Here is a 17,567-nt window from a genome sequence, read left to right as displayed (position 1 = left end):
CTTTTTTGATGTCTGGGATGTATAGTTGCTGTTATTTTTGTAGCATTCCTGATGGACGTGGGTGCTAGCTATTAATGCTCTGTAGATGTGCCTGAGCCTGCTGTTCTGCTTGTGTTTGTTGCAGAAGCAAAAAGCCCCGTGAACCTGTGCAAACCCAACCCATGCATGAACCAGGGCGTATGCATCCTTGGGCCTGGGAGCTACCGGTGTGAATGCCATGGCTGGGAAGGACCCCACTGTGAGAGCAGTAAGGATCAGCAGATGGCAACCACGGCAGATGTCATCTGTTCTGCCCAGCCCCTCTGAACGGATCCCACATCTCCACCTCTCCCTCGAGCAGAGATGTGGCTGTAACTCTTGGACAGCTGTTTGGTGGCCAGGTCTTGGTGCTGACGTGGCCTCTGTCACATGGAAAGTGGAGAGGTTTGGGCTGCTGAGGGGAACAAGGGCTTCTCTCAAGAAGCTGTGCCCTGTTTTACGTATTCACTAAGCGAGTTGACTGTGAGAGGACCCCAAGAAGGTCTAATAATTTTGGTAATCTTCTTCCACTCTGTTCTGTTCCTCTTCTCCCTCTGCCCTGCTAGAAGAAACAAACCCTCCTGGGGTGGAAAGCTCTGGCTCCCTTTTAATGGGAGGGAGCCATCTCTGTTGGGCTGCAATCCCCTCCCTATTGCTTTCAGTGCTTTCCATGGTGCAAAAGCCTCCCCATTGCCTTCCTCCTCTTCAGCAGGGGAGCAATGGCCAGGAGGTGGTGAGCCTCTGGCTCCCTAGAGGTGGTCCTGTGCCCACAGTGAGTAGTTCTCAATTAAGTGGGTTTCCCCCTCGCCAAATATTGTGCTCTTTACCTGAGCCCAGGAATTCTGACTTATACCCCATGGCCTCTAATGTCTGTCAGCTAAAGCCAAGAGGATGCTTGTTGGGTTGAAATGGACTGAGCTTGAGTTATCCCTTGGTCCTAAATCCCTTATCCCACGTCTGTGCTTCTCTTCTGCAACAGGAGTTCTCCGGGGTGATTCTCCAAGATCCCCAGTCCTTCCTCCACATTCCCATGTGCAGTGGAGTCCAAGGGGTTTGCAGCACTTCTCCAGAGTCCCCCAGCACACCAAAAGGCGCGTGGATCAGAGACACTGACACAGATGCGCCGAGTGCTCCAGTTCTCCGTCCAGGAATGCTTACTGGCACTCACAGGCACGATCCAGCAAGCCACCACTGTCCTTAGCAGTGACTGAGTTGCTCCAGCACAGGGACTGTGCTGAGGCTGTTCCCAGTTCCTGCATTGCACAAACTGGGCTTCCCAGTGTTCTCTTTCTTTTTTAATTGAAGTAAATATTTGTGTTTAAGTATTTATTATTGGCATTTTGCATTTCCTCATCCAGATTCTAGTGCTGTGTGATTATTATTTTTTTTTTTTTAAACAGACTTCTTGAGAGATCTTTGAGTTAGTCTAAAAATACATAGAAGTCTGAGCAATTCTGGAACTCCTGCTGAAGGGGTATAACGTAGATTACGCACTGGCAGTCAGGTGCTGGAGTGAATGGCTTGTTACACACAGGAAGACATATAAGAGGAAGAGGAAAGAGAACTGATTATGAGCCTCTGTTCTGTTTTGTAAGTTGTCCATGCCGCTTTCTCCTCTGAATTTATTTGGAGTGATTGAATATGGTTTAGCTTCATGGGCATTTTGTAGCCGTGTATTTTTTATAAGGAGAGGTTTGAAAAGGATTGGTTTTGCAAGAGCATTTAATGGTTTATGCAACTCCAAAGCAGAGCTGTAACAGTCAGTGTGTGTTGCTGTTTTTAGTAGGTGTGTTGACTATTTTTCTCCTAGATTTGACCCAGGTGAAATCCAGTTACCTGTGCTGCAAACACACCACGTAAGGGCAATCCCCCAACCATTTGTAAACAAAGATCTGGTCTGTTGTAGGCTCTGGATGGAGCCATGGTTTGTACCATCCTGCTGGTCTTTGGACCTTGGTCTATCTGCTTTCAGGTTTAACTCCATTCCTCCCCTCCCAGCCTCACTCTTGTCTGCCAGCCACAGTCTGACCTGGAGGGGACAGGACCAGGACAACCTCCTCAGTGGCTTGCGTGGGTGCTGGGAGCAGAGCATAGCAGGCAACGTGCGGGTCAGAGGAGGAAGAGGCCTGGACCTCTCCTCCCAGATCTCATCCACCCTTTCCTTTGTCCTCCTCCTGGCCACCTCTTTGCTCTCTCCTTTGCCAGTGCATGTTTTTCTCGTATTCCTTCTTTTTTGCCCGTTCCAGGTCAAGTCTCACCTCTTCTTGGTGCTGTTTCCATGACTCTGAGCTGTGCCGTGTCACTTTGCTCTCCTTTTGCAGCTGGCTGGGGAGAACAGCGTGCTTGTCCTGGCCTGAACCCAGAAGGACGAGCCGAATGGCATTTCTACCTCTACTTGTTGTTTTAAGCTGATCTTGTCCTCAGTGCAGCAGTGGTGTCTGCAGCACAAGCTGGGCCTCTGGTGGGCTGTGATGGCTCATGTGTCTCCAAAGACAGTTTGGCCACATGCCTGCATCCTTCAGAGCATCAGCCTCACTGGATCACTAGATCAATTTGCCCATGAAGCTGTAAAATTTACATAATTGCTCCCCCAGGGCCCGTGGTTCACACTCTTGTGTTGTTCTCTGCTGCCTTTCCCATGGCGTCCATCACCTCGGGAGAGCAGGAGCAGCTCTGGGCAGGGCCAAGGCAGAGACATTAACTGTGACTGCCAGAGCTTGTGAAAATAGCATCTATTGTTCCCAGAAGAATAAAAATCCCTTCACCCAGATGTCCTGGCCCCATGTTTGAATAGTAACATTAGATGTACAGAGGGAGACACAAATTACTCTGCAGGTTTGTTGTCAAAAGAACCGTCTAAAAGCACTCTCAGGGATGAAAGCTGGCACTGAGACAGGAGCAGCACTGTCGTACCTTGTGGGAGAGACCAGGCTAGGAGAAAGGAGAATTTCCTCTTTCTTTTCACTGTCACTTTAGTAGATTGTCTGTGTCCTAAGGCACAGCAAATAGAGGCTTAGTTGAAGGGCTGACATTTGGGATAGAAAGAGAAACTAATCTATTAATGTTACTTAGGCATGGCTGTAGCTAAGCATTGCCTCTGCTGTAAAACTGTCAGTTGTCTCTTGTTGTAGGGAGAATGGGCTAGATCAGACTCACAGCTGACACCAAAGACGTGGTTCGTGCTTTATGGTGCAGAAGCGCCTGTGGAGCTGGCTGGATTCCAGCCAGACTGCTCTGAAAACTCTCCCCGGCCTCCCTGCGCATCCTCTGTTGTGTGAAGGGTCAGAGAGACCGTGACTTCTCATCCTCGCTGCCCCGTTGGGTTTGCAGATCCCTGGTGGTTTCTCTGCTATAGTTTGTCTAACAGCATCGTTAATTCACTCCTCACAGGCGTTTGTCCTTGGCAGGATCAGTCTTCCCTCTCAAACAGATGCATATTTGCCTTGTCTGGCACGCAGCTCTGGAGCTGGGACGTGCTTTCCTAGCCTCATACAGGTGCTTAAAGCCTTTTCCTTGTATCTCTGTTGCCTGCAGGATAGTTTGTACAGTGCTGCTGAGCACTTTGCTTTGTGGCAAATGTGGTTTTGTGTAATCTTTGTAAGTTCTCTTTGTTTTAATACATAGCTAGTAAGTACATTTTTAGAGTGCATGGGCTTTACTGGGACAAAGGATGCTTGCCTGGGTCCTGAGCTGGGGGAAACCCTGTGTTTGTGCCACCCTGCTGGTTTTAAGCACAGATAGACAAACCTCTCTGTGTGATTCAGGAGTCACAGACTGTGAAATCTCATGCTGGAGAGAACATTTTAATGCTGGATGGGATACATCTAGCCCTGTGCATCAGTTTCTCAAGTAGAGATGGTATGAAAGATTGGAAACTCATGGAGGAGTTTTGGGAAAGCTGGTTCCTAAACCCAGCCCTTAGCCTCTGGGTGCATCTGGCTGACATCTCAGTGCCCAAAATGCCCCATGTGTCGGGGATCTACACGTGCTGCGACTGTGACCTTCCTCCAAAATGCGTCTGATCGCTGAAGCCTTGGATGGTTGCTTAGACATGCTCTGGCAGTGGCAGCACCCACCAGCTCTCCTTTTGTACTGGACAAAGCGTTTTGCAAGGTAAGAAGGTGGCGGGGCACTGGGAGGAGATGGGAAAAGCCAAGGTGATAACAAAGATCAGGATATATGGGATGGTCTTGGAGAGACCTGCTGATCCCACAAGCAAGCAGGACACTGCTGAGCAGTTGTTGGAGCGGTTTTCTTTTTAAAAATGTGAGTTGAAGATCCTGGCTAATTTCTAGGCCATTTCTCCTGCAAATTTTAATTAAAAAAGAGTAAGTAAGTGGCTTGGGTCTCTGACATGATCTCTTATTAAATTCACTCTCACAGACTTGCTTTAATTCGATCAGAAATACTTAATGAGAACTTACCTGATGGGAGCTCATTCCCTGAAGGCTGGGTCGATGTTTGAGGCTGACACAGCCACCGAGGAGGTGGGGTCCCTGCAAAGCCAGTGCTAATTCTGTCTGGCATCAGAGGAGCGCAGAGGACGCCGTCTGTGCCAGGTCGTCATTAGATGTCTGGGCTGCTGTTACTAACAACGGAGCTGTGAATTACTCTTGCTCTGTAGGATTGCTGGATGAGCCTTGGCTGGTCGCGGGCCATGTGCTGACTTCAGGGGAGAGCCTGTTTCTCCTTTAAGAAACTGGGATTTAAGTGCCATGAATTTCACCCCCTTTAGTCTTACCTTCCCTCAGCAAGCAAAATCAATCATGCCTGTTTGTGATGATGAGTAAATGTGTTTGGTGCCTGTACTGTAAAGGCTGCAGCAGGGGACCTGGGCTTTGGACCCTGCTGTGCCACCTGCCCTGGGCACTGACAGCCGGGGCCGGCCTGTGAGAGGTACCGCAGCGCTGGCACTGGGTCTGCTGATGCTCCCCGTAAAGCCAGCTGGCTCCTTCAGCTTGCAAAACACCTGCAATCTTATTCTCTTCAGTAGAAGTAAATTGATTTGATTCATACATGAGACAACTTATATAAACACTTAGGCCAGCTTCTCCACCAGTAAAAGGCAAATTTTTTTTCCTTTAAAATCTGGCACTTCACTTGTGTCTTAGTTGAAAATCAAAGTGCCCACTAGCTCTCTTGATGTGCTAAGGCAGGACCCCCCAGTAGCTGTTGTAGGGTTTCTCCATGAATGCAAAGCAAGAACTGAAGGTACTTAGGTGAGCAACTTGCTAAGAAAAATTACTTGTAGCAGGAAATTTACTTCCAGAAGAATATGGGCTTCTGCTTGTGACACACTGCAGGCCCCATGGTGGCCTGGCTGCATTGTGCACAGGTAAGAATTATGCTAGGAATAACTAACAAAGCAATAACAATAAGCATTAAATTGTGTGCTAGATGTTCAGTAGCAGTAGGAGCTCTGCCTCCCTACACAGCTGTGTCTTTGGGTGCAATCCTTCAGCACGGTATTTTGTAGGATGAGGCTGCATTGGGTCAGGCACGAGGGCTTTGTGGTGCCTGGGTGAGCAAGCCCTTCAGTCTGGGTGCAGCCATGACCCTTGGCAGCTGTGTTTGCTACCAGGATGCTCCACAGGGATCGAAAGGCAGAGGTGTGCTGGGGACAGCCGGAGCCGATACCAAGGTGTTATAAAGCAGCCATAGATGATGGGCAGTGCCGCTGGGGAAAGACAAAAGCAACTGCTGTTGCCCCTTCAGCTCACAAAAACAGCAATCCCAAATCGAGTTGTTCTTTTGGGACTCCTGGGCTCAGAGGCTGACAAGACACTCATGGGCTTGTTAGCACGTTTGTGTCAATGGGTGGGCTAGGAAAGGCAGGGGAGCGGGACCTTCCCTAGGACTTTGTGCCATAGCTACGGTGCCTTCCCAAGCTTTCTGCAGGAGTGGAGCAAGTAGTGGTACAGCCATGAAAAGATATTTCACAGATGTGTCTGGCTTGGTGTCTGTTCTGTAAAGACTGGCCTCAACCACTTCACTAATTCTTTTCCTTCTTTTCCAGCTAAACCCCATCCTGCTTTTCCCTTCAGTGACTGCAGCAGGCACTAAGCGTTGCACACAGTTGCGATCTAGTGGCCAGAGGAAGGTAGTGGATGCATTTTTCTCTGCTGGTTTTGTGCAAGAGGACTGTGCTACAGCGATACAGGCAGGAATCTGTTACATGTATTCATGCAAATTCTCAGGGTTATTCCTATTTTTCAGTGGGTTAGCTGTCCAGAAATTTTTTTGGTTGACGGTGCAGTCACTATAGAGGACTAAATTAAAGATACAGTCCATTGCAGTTGTAGACTGCATAGCTAAGGAACTTTGTAGTAACTAACAGTGTTGGGGGTTTGATGTACTTGAAATCTACTGGAAAGTAGAGCAGGGACAAGCCACATTACAAAGAAAAAACACTGGTAACATAATATACTCAACATTTTATTATAAAACCCTCTAAAGCGCCACTTTATAGGTCACAGTTACAACAAAGGAAATGCCTTGAGTTAGGAAAACAATGGGGATGCAGAGACATTGTTTAACGTTTCTTGTCTGGGGAACATGTGTTGCTCAGGACTTGCCTATGTTTACTATCCCCTAATAGAGACATCCCAGCAGGACCACTGAAGCTGACTGGGCTGTGGTGGAGAAAGCAGAGCTGCTCTCCTCCATTGCTGTTTCAGTACCACTGTGAAATGTCTGAACAACTTCTGGAGGACGACAGTGGAGTGTATGGTGACAGCATGGTACTACACATATATTTAGGATGTAGAGAGGGGCTCCTGCCCAGCTCATCATGAGTCAAACAAAAGCTTCATGGTGTCTGTGGCCTCCCTGTGCTTTGGGAAGTCCCATGGGTCCTGAACCAGAAGTTTTAGTGGTTTATTTGCACAAGTTTTTCCTATGTGCAAACCTTGCACAGGGACAGGCCTGGCAGCTGGGTCTGATGTACTCCTCCCGAGGCCTGGGATTAGCAATTCCTCCATCTGCAACGCAGTGGAGACTTTCAAAGTAAAAAGAATGGGAGCAAGGTCACCTTTCTTGCCTCCAGGATACCCTGACCAAGTGCTTTGTGGCACCCCAGCTCTGTGGCAGTGGCAAGCAAGCCCAGAGCCCCTCATCAGCACGTCCTCACTCACCCCAGTGCCACCACCAGCTCCAGGTATCACAGCCCTGCACCCCCCCGGCTGTTGGGCCTTTGTGCAAAGAAGGAGCATCCCTTTAGAGGTGGTCTCAGGCCCATCAAAGGTTTTCAAGGGTTAGGAAGGTACAACATTTTGCCTGTCTGCCTTTACCCTGGCTCTGGGTGCTGCTCATCGGTGTAGCCACAGGACCCCAGGAACAACCTGGCCAGGGTACCAGTGCTGCTTTAGCTTTACAGGGTTGGAAAACAGCTGCAGCCCCAGCACAGTCAACCCAGTTACGGAGCCTGGGCTCTAAGGCTGAAGGACCATCAGAGGAGACAGGCAGAGGTCTCTCCAGACCATCAGACATGACAGCAGGCTACAGGGAGGAGAGGGTGCATGGATTTCTGCACCCCCTCCACCCTCCTTCAAATTTCAATGTCTCTAAGTTTAGCAGTCCCACATGTCCAACATCTTTCATTAGAAAGCTTGGCTAGGGCAGAGAGGGGTGGGCATTGTGGGCCACACTGCCAGGGCCCAAAGTCTATATTAAGTATAATAATTTGGAAATAAGCACCAAGATGGCCAGCAGCCCACCAAAGACATGGTGGTGCAACCTCACCTGCCAGGCCTAGGAGGAGAGCAGGTCAGGCTGCTCAGCCCTGCCTGTGTGGAGGGGACCCTTTTGCAGGGGGATGTCTTCAGCAGATTGTACAGCTGTGGCTCTGCGAGGACCAGAGAGCATCAGCAAAGTGGTGCTCACAGCTGGGGTAGGAGCACAGGAACAGCTTTACCTCCCCTCACCTGGGAAAGGGCAAGCCCTGAAGGATACACTGGGATCCAGCTTCCCCATCCAACAGCTGAGCAGGCCTGGGCCTTTGGTAAATTATTAACAAACCTTCAAATATGATTTTTTTTTCCCCTCTTCTTTCAGAACAAACTCCTCAGGTGAAGTAGATCAAGGTCTTCAAGAAAATTAACTGAATTTGCTTGGCAGATCTTCTTTGCCCAGAGCTCTTGGTGCCACCAGCCTGTAACACAGCTTACAGCACAAGGTAAGCAAGGCTCTTCCTTGATATTCTGGCAAATGGCAGGCTGGTAGGAGTAAGCACATGCTGGGATGCATCAGTACACTGATTAAAAATCCCCTAGAGAGGCTGCTATGTGCTTCTCATTCATGTCTTGAGCATCGCTCAGGCATGGGTATCACCTTTGACTGAAGGCTGAATGAAATGCAGCTGAGTGATGACTGGCAGCAAGACAGGTGAGACTTTAGTTGACTGCAGTTTGCCATGACAGGTTGAAAACCACTGGGGTATAAAGAATAGCGGAGGCCCCTTCTGAACCCACTACTGTCACTAATATAGAAACCTTAATAACTCATTGATAAACCTTCAGAGTAGAAATACACAAAACACCCCTATGTACAGTAACATTCTTGTTTACATCAACTGGGTTAGGAATTTGATGCAAGGATTTCCACTGGTTGTTATTGTTTTAGCTATGTGATTGGGACTTGTCTGGAAAGAGCAAGATCATTTGGGATAACTTGTATCGGCAGCTGTTGCCTCCATTGCTGCGTCTGAGCAGTTGGCGCGACGTGGAGGAGGCGCTTGGTATGTGGTTGTGTTGCACACCCAACCTCCACCTACAGATGATTGAATCCCCTTGGCCATGCATGGGCAATTCCAGTCTTTAGTCCATCTCTGAAAAACGTGGTTCTAACTAGCGCCCTTCTTCTCCCATTCCTGCCAAGGAATAAAGGCAAATTAGTCAAAAGGCAAATCTGGCAAGCCACGGTAGCCATAATGTGCACAGGATCAATCTGATCGTCTGGTACCCGAGTGGTTTTGGCCACACGGTGGGTCAGGGATGTCTCCCCGTTATAAGCAATACACACATTTATTCGTTTAAATAGCAGCCAAGGCAAACCCAGGTGAAAAGACCAGAGGAAAGCCAGGCTGGCCTGCTCCAAGTGGTGCTTGGTGAGGGGTGCTTCCCAGACGTGAGACCCCCCACAACCCTGTCCCACCACAGCCAGTCTGCTCCACTGCCAGGAGGGAAAAGCAGTGGCTGTCCCAGATGGATTTTTCTCCTGTACCAATTGGCACGTTACCTTAGCTTTCTGTAGGACTGTTCCCTTCCCGTCACCATGACGGATAAAGGCCGGTTTTTTAAAGCCGTTGCTGAATTGACTGGCGAGTTCTCTGCACTATTTGCTGGACTGGCACTTTTTGCCTGAATCTACAATAAAAATAATAGAAATGGTAATGACTTCAGACTACTGAGAGAGATTGCTGCCTTTCCCCACCATCTCCTAGTCAGTGTCACACCCCACTTGCACTGAGGCACATTTTTTCAGTGACATGCCAATTTCAAAATACCACCAGGATGTGTGTGTGGTGTGTTTGGGTGTTGAGGACTCAAGCAGAGGTACAGAGCAGGGCTCAGGTGGTGACCATCTCCGTTTCATGGGAACCAAGTTCCCAAGAAGGAATTTAGATGCCTGAATGTCCCCCCAAAAAACACCCCTTGGCTCAGCTGAGCACAGAAGTAGCTGGGTCCAGACCTGTATGGCCCCAGAGGGTGTTGCTTAAGGTCCCACAGGGAAACACAGCTGCTCTCCTGAGCCTTGGCCTCCTTTCACCTCCCCATCGCTGCTGTTACCTCATTATATTATTATTATTTTATGTATATTATATATAATAAACAACATACTTATACAAACATATAGATTATATTTATATATCACCTAAGATCACATATTATAATAATATAATATTGTTATTAATTATTGTATTATTAAGCAGGCTGAAACAGTGCAACTGCCTGGCTGCGGGAAAGCCGCTGTGCGTCCCAGGGGTGCCCCCACGTACCCGGGGAGCTGTGTTCTCCAGGTGCGTGGTGTCCACCGCGGTGCCCAGCGTCACAGGGCCGGACTCTGCCTTCTTCAGGTTCTCCTTCACCTCCACCAGGCTCAGCTCCAGGTCCACCCTCCGGCTCTCCTTCCTTTTGCATTCTTCTTCTATCTCCTTCAGCTTCTGCTCCAGGCTCTTGTCTGTGAAGGGAGGGGTAACTTGGTGCCAGCCGGGAACTTGGGGAGCTCGTGAGGGGAGCACAGACCAGGGCATGTCCTGTATATTTTCTTTATATTTTGCCTCAAGAGGGACTGTGACAGAGCAAGCTCTTGCTCTAGTGCAATTTGGGCTATGTGGTTCAGCTCAAATCACCAGATCTCCCCCCTGCCCCTTCTAGTCCCAGGTGGGCCAGGTTCATTGCCCCTCCTTCTCCATGATCCCACCTTGGCTCATTTCCACACATCACCCCTTGCCCTGCTCTACCTGTGCTGCCCCCGAGCATCTCCTTCAGCTCCCGCCTCTCCTTGCGCAGCTGGGTGAGCTGAGCCCGGATTTCATCCTTCTCCTTCTCCAGCCGCTCCTTCTCCTCTGTAAACCGCTTCACCTCCGCCTCTGTCCTGTTCTTGCCCAGCTTGGTTTCCACTGCTGCCACTGGAAACACAACCCACCAAAACAAGCTCAGCCAGGGGAAAAAGCAGGAGGGAAAACCTTTTCAGGTGCTTGGAAACAAAACGAACCAGGGTCTGGAAAGTCACCAAGCAGGAGGCTCATTAGCCCCTTGGGCACTGTAAAGCTACTGTATAGTAGCAGCAAGCCGAACCACAGGGCAAAACTCACGCCAAGAACACCACCTCCCTCCCAGCCCCTGCTGCAGCAGGCACCCGCTGGCTGCCCGTGCAGCCCGCTCACCCGGCAGTGGCATCTTGGGCCGGTGTGTGGGCACCAGCTGGGGACTGCCTGCCATCGCTGTGCCCACCGGCAGCTCAGGGGCCGGCTGGGGGAAGGCGATGTTCTGCTGCTGCGTCTGGATTTTGATGGCGGGCATCCGTGGCAGCGCCTCATCGGGCTCTGGCTTCTCTGGGTGTTTCTGGGGGGGGGAGGGTGGAAATGAAGTGGGATGATGTGGTGGTGGGAACTGGCTCCCTGATTAAGCCTGGCCCCGCACCACAGTTCAGGACAGTACCTGCTCCAAGGTCTCCATCACCTTACTACAGGCCTCGCCTTCCTTAGCCGTGAGGGCTGTCTCGGCTGCACTCTCTCCTGTAGCCTTGTTAGCAGCCCTTTCTAAAGATGGTGAGCTGAGGGGTGAAGGCTGGCATGACTTCTTGCCAGCACAGTGTAGGAAGGACTTCACTGGGGTGAGATCCAGGTACACTCTGTCTTGGTCCCCCTCCAATTTGCTCTCACTCTTGGGTACTTCTTCCTGCAAAAGGAGAACGTTCCCCTGAAAAGGGACCATCTGCTGCAGCCAGAAGTACAGGAAACATCTCACTGCAGAGTAGCAGCATCTCAGGCAATCTGGAGTATTTTCCATAAACCTTAGAGGAACTAAACCCCCATTCTCTAAGTCATTCCATACAGGGCTTTTGGTGTACTGAAGGAAAGGCCCCTCCTGCTCTCCTTCAATAGGTCTTTCTAATGGTAGCAGCAGCCCCATGCAAGGGTCTCACGCTGTTGTACATCTAACAACCCCTGCCAGATTCTTTGCCTTTCCCAGGATAACAGTCCCATCCCCAGCATGGCCCATCTTTCTTGTCCTTACACACAGGATGTGCTCTCACAGGCATCAAAAGGAATTTTGATAGACAGGGCTGCAAACAACCCACTATCTATCACCAAATAATCCATGCTGTTTGCTGACGGAAACTCTGGGATTTTATCCCAGCTGCCTGAGGATCCCTAACAGCACCCTGCTGGAAACCTCTCCCCCATTCCTTAGCAACTCCTCTCCAGCACTCACTTCTGCCCTGTTGCAAAAGCCTGGATTTCCCCAGGGGCTGGGAATCCCCTTTGCCGCTGTTGGAAAAACCTCCCCCTTCACTGCTGGAGACTCGCCCTGGCCAGATGTTTGCCCATGGTCTCCGCAGAGCTCGCTGCAGCAGGGCAGCTGCCTGTGACACTGGGCATCTTACCGCAGGCAGGTCTGGCAGATCCACATCGTCGTACAGCTCCTCCTGCTGCATCCTGCCCTTTGGCAGGTTGTCGATATAGGCGTTGGGCTCAGAGTACTTCCTCTGCATTAAGCTGTGAACAGGCAGCGGGACATCCCGTCAGGAGGGATCGGTCTCGCTGTGTGGCCGTGCTGTGCTGCATTTTGGGGCATCTGAGCATAGCGGTCCTGGAGTCTGGGCAGGGCCACATGGCCAGACACAGGAGATGAGAAGGTAGAGCCATGCAGCAATGTGATCACTGCTGCTGTTGCCCATTAAGCAGCACCCACCAGAGGGGGGCTACATTTCCCCTCAGCTCTTTCCTTTCTCGCCCACCCCTCAGGCACAGCACCGCAGCAGCACAACCCCCCCACCCCAGTGGCACAGTGAACCGTGTGGCTGGGTGCTCATGGCCCCACGCCCCCCAGACAAGTCCACCCCACCAACCTGCCTTTGCAAAAGCCACCTGGGCACATGCCCCTAGCCCCATGGCAAGCTGCAGCTCAGGTTAGATGTGTCATGGTGGGACAAGGACAAAAGTGCTCTCCTGTCCCACGCTGAGCTTCCAAAGAAAGCGACTGAGCTGCAGCTGGGAGTTTACCACCTATACCCATGGCAGCCAACCTCCTGCAAGCGGAGGGACCCCTGCTCCGGCTTGCTTCCCCTCCACCAGCCCCACCCGGTACCGCTGACGTACAAGAAGGAGTTCTTCGCAGCGCTGACAATGCAGGAAACCCTGTCGGCATCCACATAGTCGTAGGTAAATTCCTCCGGATCTGTTTTTGAGCCTGACTCCGACAAGAGGAGGCCCAGCCAGTGGCCCATTTCCTCCGAGGACTTCGCCTACAAGGTGATCAGACAGATAGTACAGGTTGCAACAGCAGTTTCTCTGTGCTCCCAAGGCTAATGCTGACTTTGCCTTGGGTAGGGAAGTATGCTGGCAGTCCTCTGGGCTTGCAAGGGGAAAGATAAACTGCCGGGTATTTATATTAAACCTGAGGCTGCATTAAAAGAAGAAGAAGTACTGCTCTGTGTATGGACTGATTATATTTGCTTAACTCCTTCCTAAAATTTCTAGTAAGTCTGCTTTTTCCTTTCAATGGTGATCAGCTCAGCTGCCTTCAAGAGTAAGAGAAGTCTCTGGGGCTGGAGATGCTGGCGGAGAGCCGGCTTTGGCGAGGAAAGCGTGTGGGTTTTATTTTGCACCAGCAGAGCGCAGCAATGGGATTGCCAAACACAGACATGCAAGGGGACCCGAGCACACCAGGGAGCCTGCGAGTTCCTAATTCCAGAGCCCAAACCCCTTCCAGGGCTGTTTGCGTAGGGGAGAGGGGAAGGGAAGAGTTTAAAGTGGGATCAGAGAACAGCAGAGAGAGCCCCTCGCTTTAACATGGCCTGTACCAAATTCCCAGCTGCAGTGAGCAGTCTGACATTTTGCAAAATAAAGAGCTAAATACGGTGCCTTGAAGTCAGCTCTAGCAACTAGCCACATGCACTTCCCGGTAGTGGGGGATTTCTACCTGAAGCACGAAGTGGGCTGATGCAGCCATCTTTTGCTTTGATTTGAGGAGTTAGAGCAGTAAGCACAAAGTAAAATTCAGGGCAAGTGAATCCCAAACTGGAAAGTATATTTTAAGCTTTCAATCTGTTTTATTTAGCAGAGACTTCGGTCCCTGGGAAGCCCGCCAGCCAGCCAGCCTGTACATTGAGTCTGACATCCCAACAAAATACAGATTCTTCCATTCACAAAATGTAAATTTTTCCAGACCTCTTCTTCACATCTGTAATTAGGCAAAGTTTCTTAGACACAGACATACCCTGAATCAGAAGCTAAACAAAAACACCTTCAAACTTCATGGCAGGCCCTTGAAGTCAGTTGTTTAGCTATAAATATTCCACCCACTGGAAAAATACAGGAAATTGCTCACATTGTCCACCTCCTACTATAATCATGCTGTCGTCAGAGAGAACTAAGATTAGAGATAAACAGTCCTGGATGCAGGCAAAGGAAAGTAACAGATGGAGATGAATTCACTTGCACTTTCAGGGGCAGACCTGTGATCGGTTTACTTGGGATGCATGACCCATGGCTTTGGGACTCTCTGTTTTCAGAAGATGAAGTTCTCTGTTCCTCCTAACCACAGACTTAAATCCCTAAAGTGGCATTCCTCTCATCTAACATTATGTTATATGGGATGCATTTCAGATGGTTAATCATCCAAGGTTATTCTATAGTCAGTGGAGAGAGATGGGCACCTCCAGAGGACCCTTCATCCCATCCTAAGATGAGTGCCCAAGATGAAGGCTGAACGGTCCTCTGGAGGCACCAGCATCAGACACAGCCTGGATTACCAGTTAGGTGGGACACCACCTAGGTGACCGCAGGCAGATGAACCAAAGTCCCACGCTTCAGGTTCTGTTTTGCTGGACTGAGGGTTCCTCTGGAGGACCTCACCGGCTCTTAGGCCTACTAAGACACCCAAGCTGATGACTTTCAGTGATGACTTCAGACCAAGCTGGAGAGCTTTCTTGGAAATATACACCCTACCTCCAGAATGACCCGTTCTTCCCCATTGTGCAGAATGCGGAAGGAGTAGAGATGATCAGGGCTTGGCTCTGGGATAATTTCACAACCTGCCAAACTCAGGGGCTGCTGAGCCAGTTTGCTTCGGTTCTTGTCCTGGTAGAAATGCAGGTGACCATCTTTTATCTGACACCAACGGGACTTCCACTGGCTGTTCACTAGCACATTCAGGTAACCTGCAAGCAAGCACAGGTTACTTATGCACATTTTCCACCCCATGGGGAGAGGGAATCCAAACTCATTTGTGTGCACGGGGATGCCTGATGGGTAAGTTCCGAGATCACCACACAACACAAAGCCACAGGCAATGACAAAGAGCAAAAGCACAAAGACAAGCTGTCCTGTTCACATGAAACAAGGTGAAAAGGGTTAAAATCTGTTCAAAATGAGACCTTTGAAATTCAGGTTAGGTTTGGAGCAGCAAATTGGCTGCAGATGGTTGGACAAAGTTGGTCACAGATGGTGAATACCAGCTGACCCACACAACTCTCTCCCTGCTAACTCCCACACTCTGGGCTGATGCCCAGGAAGAGCAGCAGAGATGCCCTCTGCGTGCATGTCTGTTATTACCTTCCCCTTCCTCTTGGGCCACCCTGCAAGCTATTGCCTGCCCTTGTAAGCCACACAGTCACCTTGAGAGGTGACTCACCTGAGAGGCACCATAATCTGCACGGATTTACTGGCACGGACCAAGCAGACCATGGCCTCTTTGCCTCCCCCAGCAGGACAGCCCAGCACATGCACGTTTGAGGAGGATGGTGCCTGGTGCTCATCCTGCCCTGCACACTGAGATCCATCCCTGAGACAAGTCCCAGCAGAGGGGCTCATACTGCCACTTACTTGAAGTCTCCAGGGATCTCTCTGGGCTATCCAGGGAGCTGGATTTTTTCCTCCCGAGGTTCATCAGGTTGCTCAGTTTCAGGCCAGTTGTACCCTTCTTCTTAACTACCAGAAAAGAAAAAGAAAAAGATGTATGCATGGCTTTCCCAGCTCACAGCCATACACACAGCCTGCTGTCCCAGCTGGGTGTCCTGCCCCAAAGCTGCCTGCGCTGCCGTCCTGCACCCAACAGCGCTGAGGCACACACATCCCTTGCAGAGGGCAAACCTGCGACCCAGGCACAGGCTGTAATAGTCCAAAGCCCAGGGAGATGATGAGCAAGATGGCCCCGGTCATCTCAGTTAAGTAATTTGCCAAAGATACTTAATCTATATTGCTTTTTTAAACTTGGGTTAGTTCTGACCAAATGCCAGGCACTGCAGGAGCTGTGGGAATGCTGTTTGCACAGGTCTTGCCATGCAGGTGCCAACCTCCCTTCACTTTCTTACACTACAAAGAACTGAATTAAAACCCATTACCTATAAATATTTACTGCATTCCACTCTTTTCCTTTCTAAAAGAGGGACTCAAGGTGGGGAGGGGGAAAGCTTATGACCAAAGAGCCTCTTCGGCATTTTCCTACCGAGCATATCAGTCAGTGCGTGAATATGGCTGTGTAATCATCAGGTAATCCTGATAAGAAATAAAGTTGGATGTTTTTAGTCCAGATTTTCCTTCCTGCTATCATAACAAAATGAAGTCCTAGTGTAGGGGGACTCAGCATCCGAGCTCCATCTGTTGGGTGATTCCAGTGAGTCCTCAGCATGGATTTCTTTCTCTCTCTCTGATATATAGATAGGTCCCACCATCCTTCTAATAGAGCATCTCCTCTTTTAATGTACTTAGGCGCCCCATCTTATAGATGGGGAATGCAGCTTAAAGCCCAGAGTCGGATGCCCTAGTGTAAAGGTATAACTCTCCCATTGGAGACAGCTCAGCATGTCACACAGGTACTCCAAGTTTCTCTGCAGACATCTCTGAGGAAAATCACTTAGGTTACATTTATGCCATCTCAAACTGTCCCAAAGTGACTTGCCCAGAGTCATGCAGGATCTCTGTGATAGGGCAGGTATCACACCCGGGTTTCTCAAACCCTATCCTAACTCTGTAACTGCTGAGAAATCCCAACATCCACCTGTCACTTCACTATGGGAAAAAAGCACTGAAATCAAATTCACAGGCAGCTTTCACCCTGCATCAGGTCAGTTTGAGGTGGCAGGAGAAGCTACAGAAACCCTCAGCACGTGCAGGGTCGATGGCCTGGTTTCCCTGTTGTTCCCAGGGTGAGGTTTTACCATCTTTTGTCTCGGCTGTCTCTGGGTGGCCATCCGTGCTGCTCCCGCTCTCTGAGGCTGCAGAGTACCTCTCGGATACCTCCACCTGTCAACAAGCACCACACACACGCTCCGCAGATGGACGTGACCCATTCCTCCAGCCAGCACCCGCCGCAAGTGCCTTTTTCCCCCTTCCTAAATTACGAGGTCCCACCCTCTCCGTAGCAGATGCTTTCATGCAGACATTCCCTGCCCACCCATTCACGCTGTGCCCTCGCCATTGTTTCTGAGCCCGCCACGGGCAGATCCAGCACATGAACCGCCCCAGCTAGGCTCACCTCTGAGGTGACGTGGTGGGACCACCAGTGCCACCCTATGGCCTCCTGCCCTGCAGCCTGGCTGGTGGGGGCATTGGCCAGTCCCTGTAGGAGGGCATGGGCAGAGGAGCTGGCCAGGTGCCCAAATAGGTCCATTTTGGGTGTCCACCAGAGACTTATGAAGATTTCTTTCTTCTCCCACTGTTTTGGAACAAGCTGCACCCAGGGGAGTGTCACCTAAACCTGGACTAGAGAATGGCCCAAGCCCTGGCATCCAAGGGTCTATGTCCCTTCCAAAGCCCTTGGTGAGCACAACTGTCCCGTTGGATGAGATAGTGGCTGCTGCCCTGTATGGAGGAGAGCCCAATG

General features: G+C 50.3%; 2 protein-coding genes across 3 annotated transcripts in view; one reads left to right on the top strand and one right to left on the bottom strand.

Annotated features, from left to right (window-relative positions):
• Nucleotides 1-1,382, top strand: part of VWA2 (von Willebrand factor A domain containing 2) — a 29,387-nt gene extending 28,005 nt beyond the window's left edge. For both annotated transcript variants that reach the window (XM_050899179.1, XM_050899178.1), the window contains 2 exons: nucleotides 125-247; nucleotides 998-1,382. In XM_050899179.1, the coding sequence (XP_050755136.1) occupies nucleotides 125-247; nucleotides 998-1,131 (257 nt within the window). In that variant the 3' untranslated portion in view covers nucleotides 1,132-1,382. The remainder of the gene's footprint in view (nucleotides 1-124; nucleotides 248-997) is intronic.
• Nucleotides 1,383-8,790: 7,408 nt separating this feature from the next.
• The window catches only part of AFAP1L2 (actin filament associated protein 1 like 2), a 73,183-nt gene continuing 64,406 nt past the window's right edge, over nucleotides 8,791-17,567 (bottom strand). Inside the window, 12 exon segments of the mRNA XM_050898851.1 lie at nucleotides 8,791-8,884; nucleotides 9,253-9,284; nucleotides 9,287-9,374; nucleotides 10,013-10,194; nucleotides 10,478-10,645; nucleotides 10,904-11,081; nucleotides 11,178-11,417; nucleotides 12,127-12,238; nucleotides 12,842-12,987; nucleotides 14,693-14,904; nucleotides 15,569-15,673; nucleotides 16,903-16,987. Of these exon segments, the coding sequence (XP_050754808.1) occupies nucleotides 8,858-8,884; nucleotides 9,253-9,284; nucleotides 9,287-9,374; nucleotides 10,013-10,194; nucleotides 10,478-10,645; nucleotides 10,904-11,081; nucleotides 11,178-11,417; nucleotides 12,127-12,238; nucleotides 12,842-12,987; nucleotides 14,693-14,904; nucleotides 15,569-15,673; nucleotides 16,903-16,987 (1,575 nt within the window). The 3' untranslated portion in view covers nucleotides 8,791-8,857.

Source organism: Gymnogyps californianus, chromosome 6 (genome assembly GCF_018139145.2).
Source record: "Gymnogyps californianus isolate 813 chromosome 6, ASM1813914v2, whole genome shotgun sequence".
NCBI lineage: Eukaryota > Metazoa > Chordata > Aves > Accipitriformes > Cathartidae > Gymnogyps > Gymnogyps californianus.
This window is presented reverse-complemented; position numbering and strand designations above follow the sequence as displayed.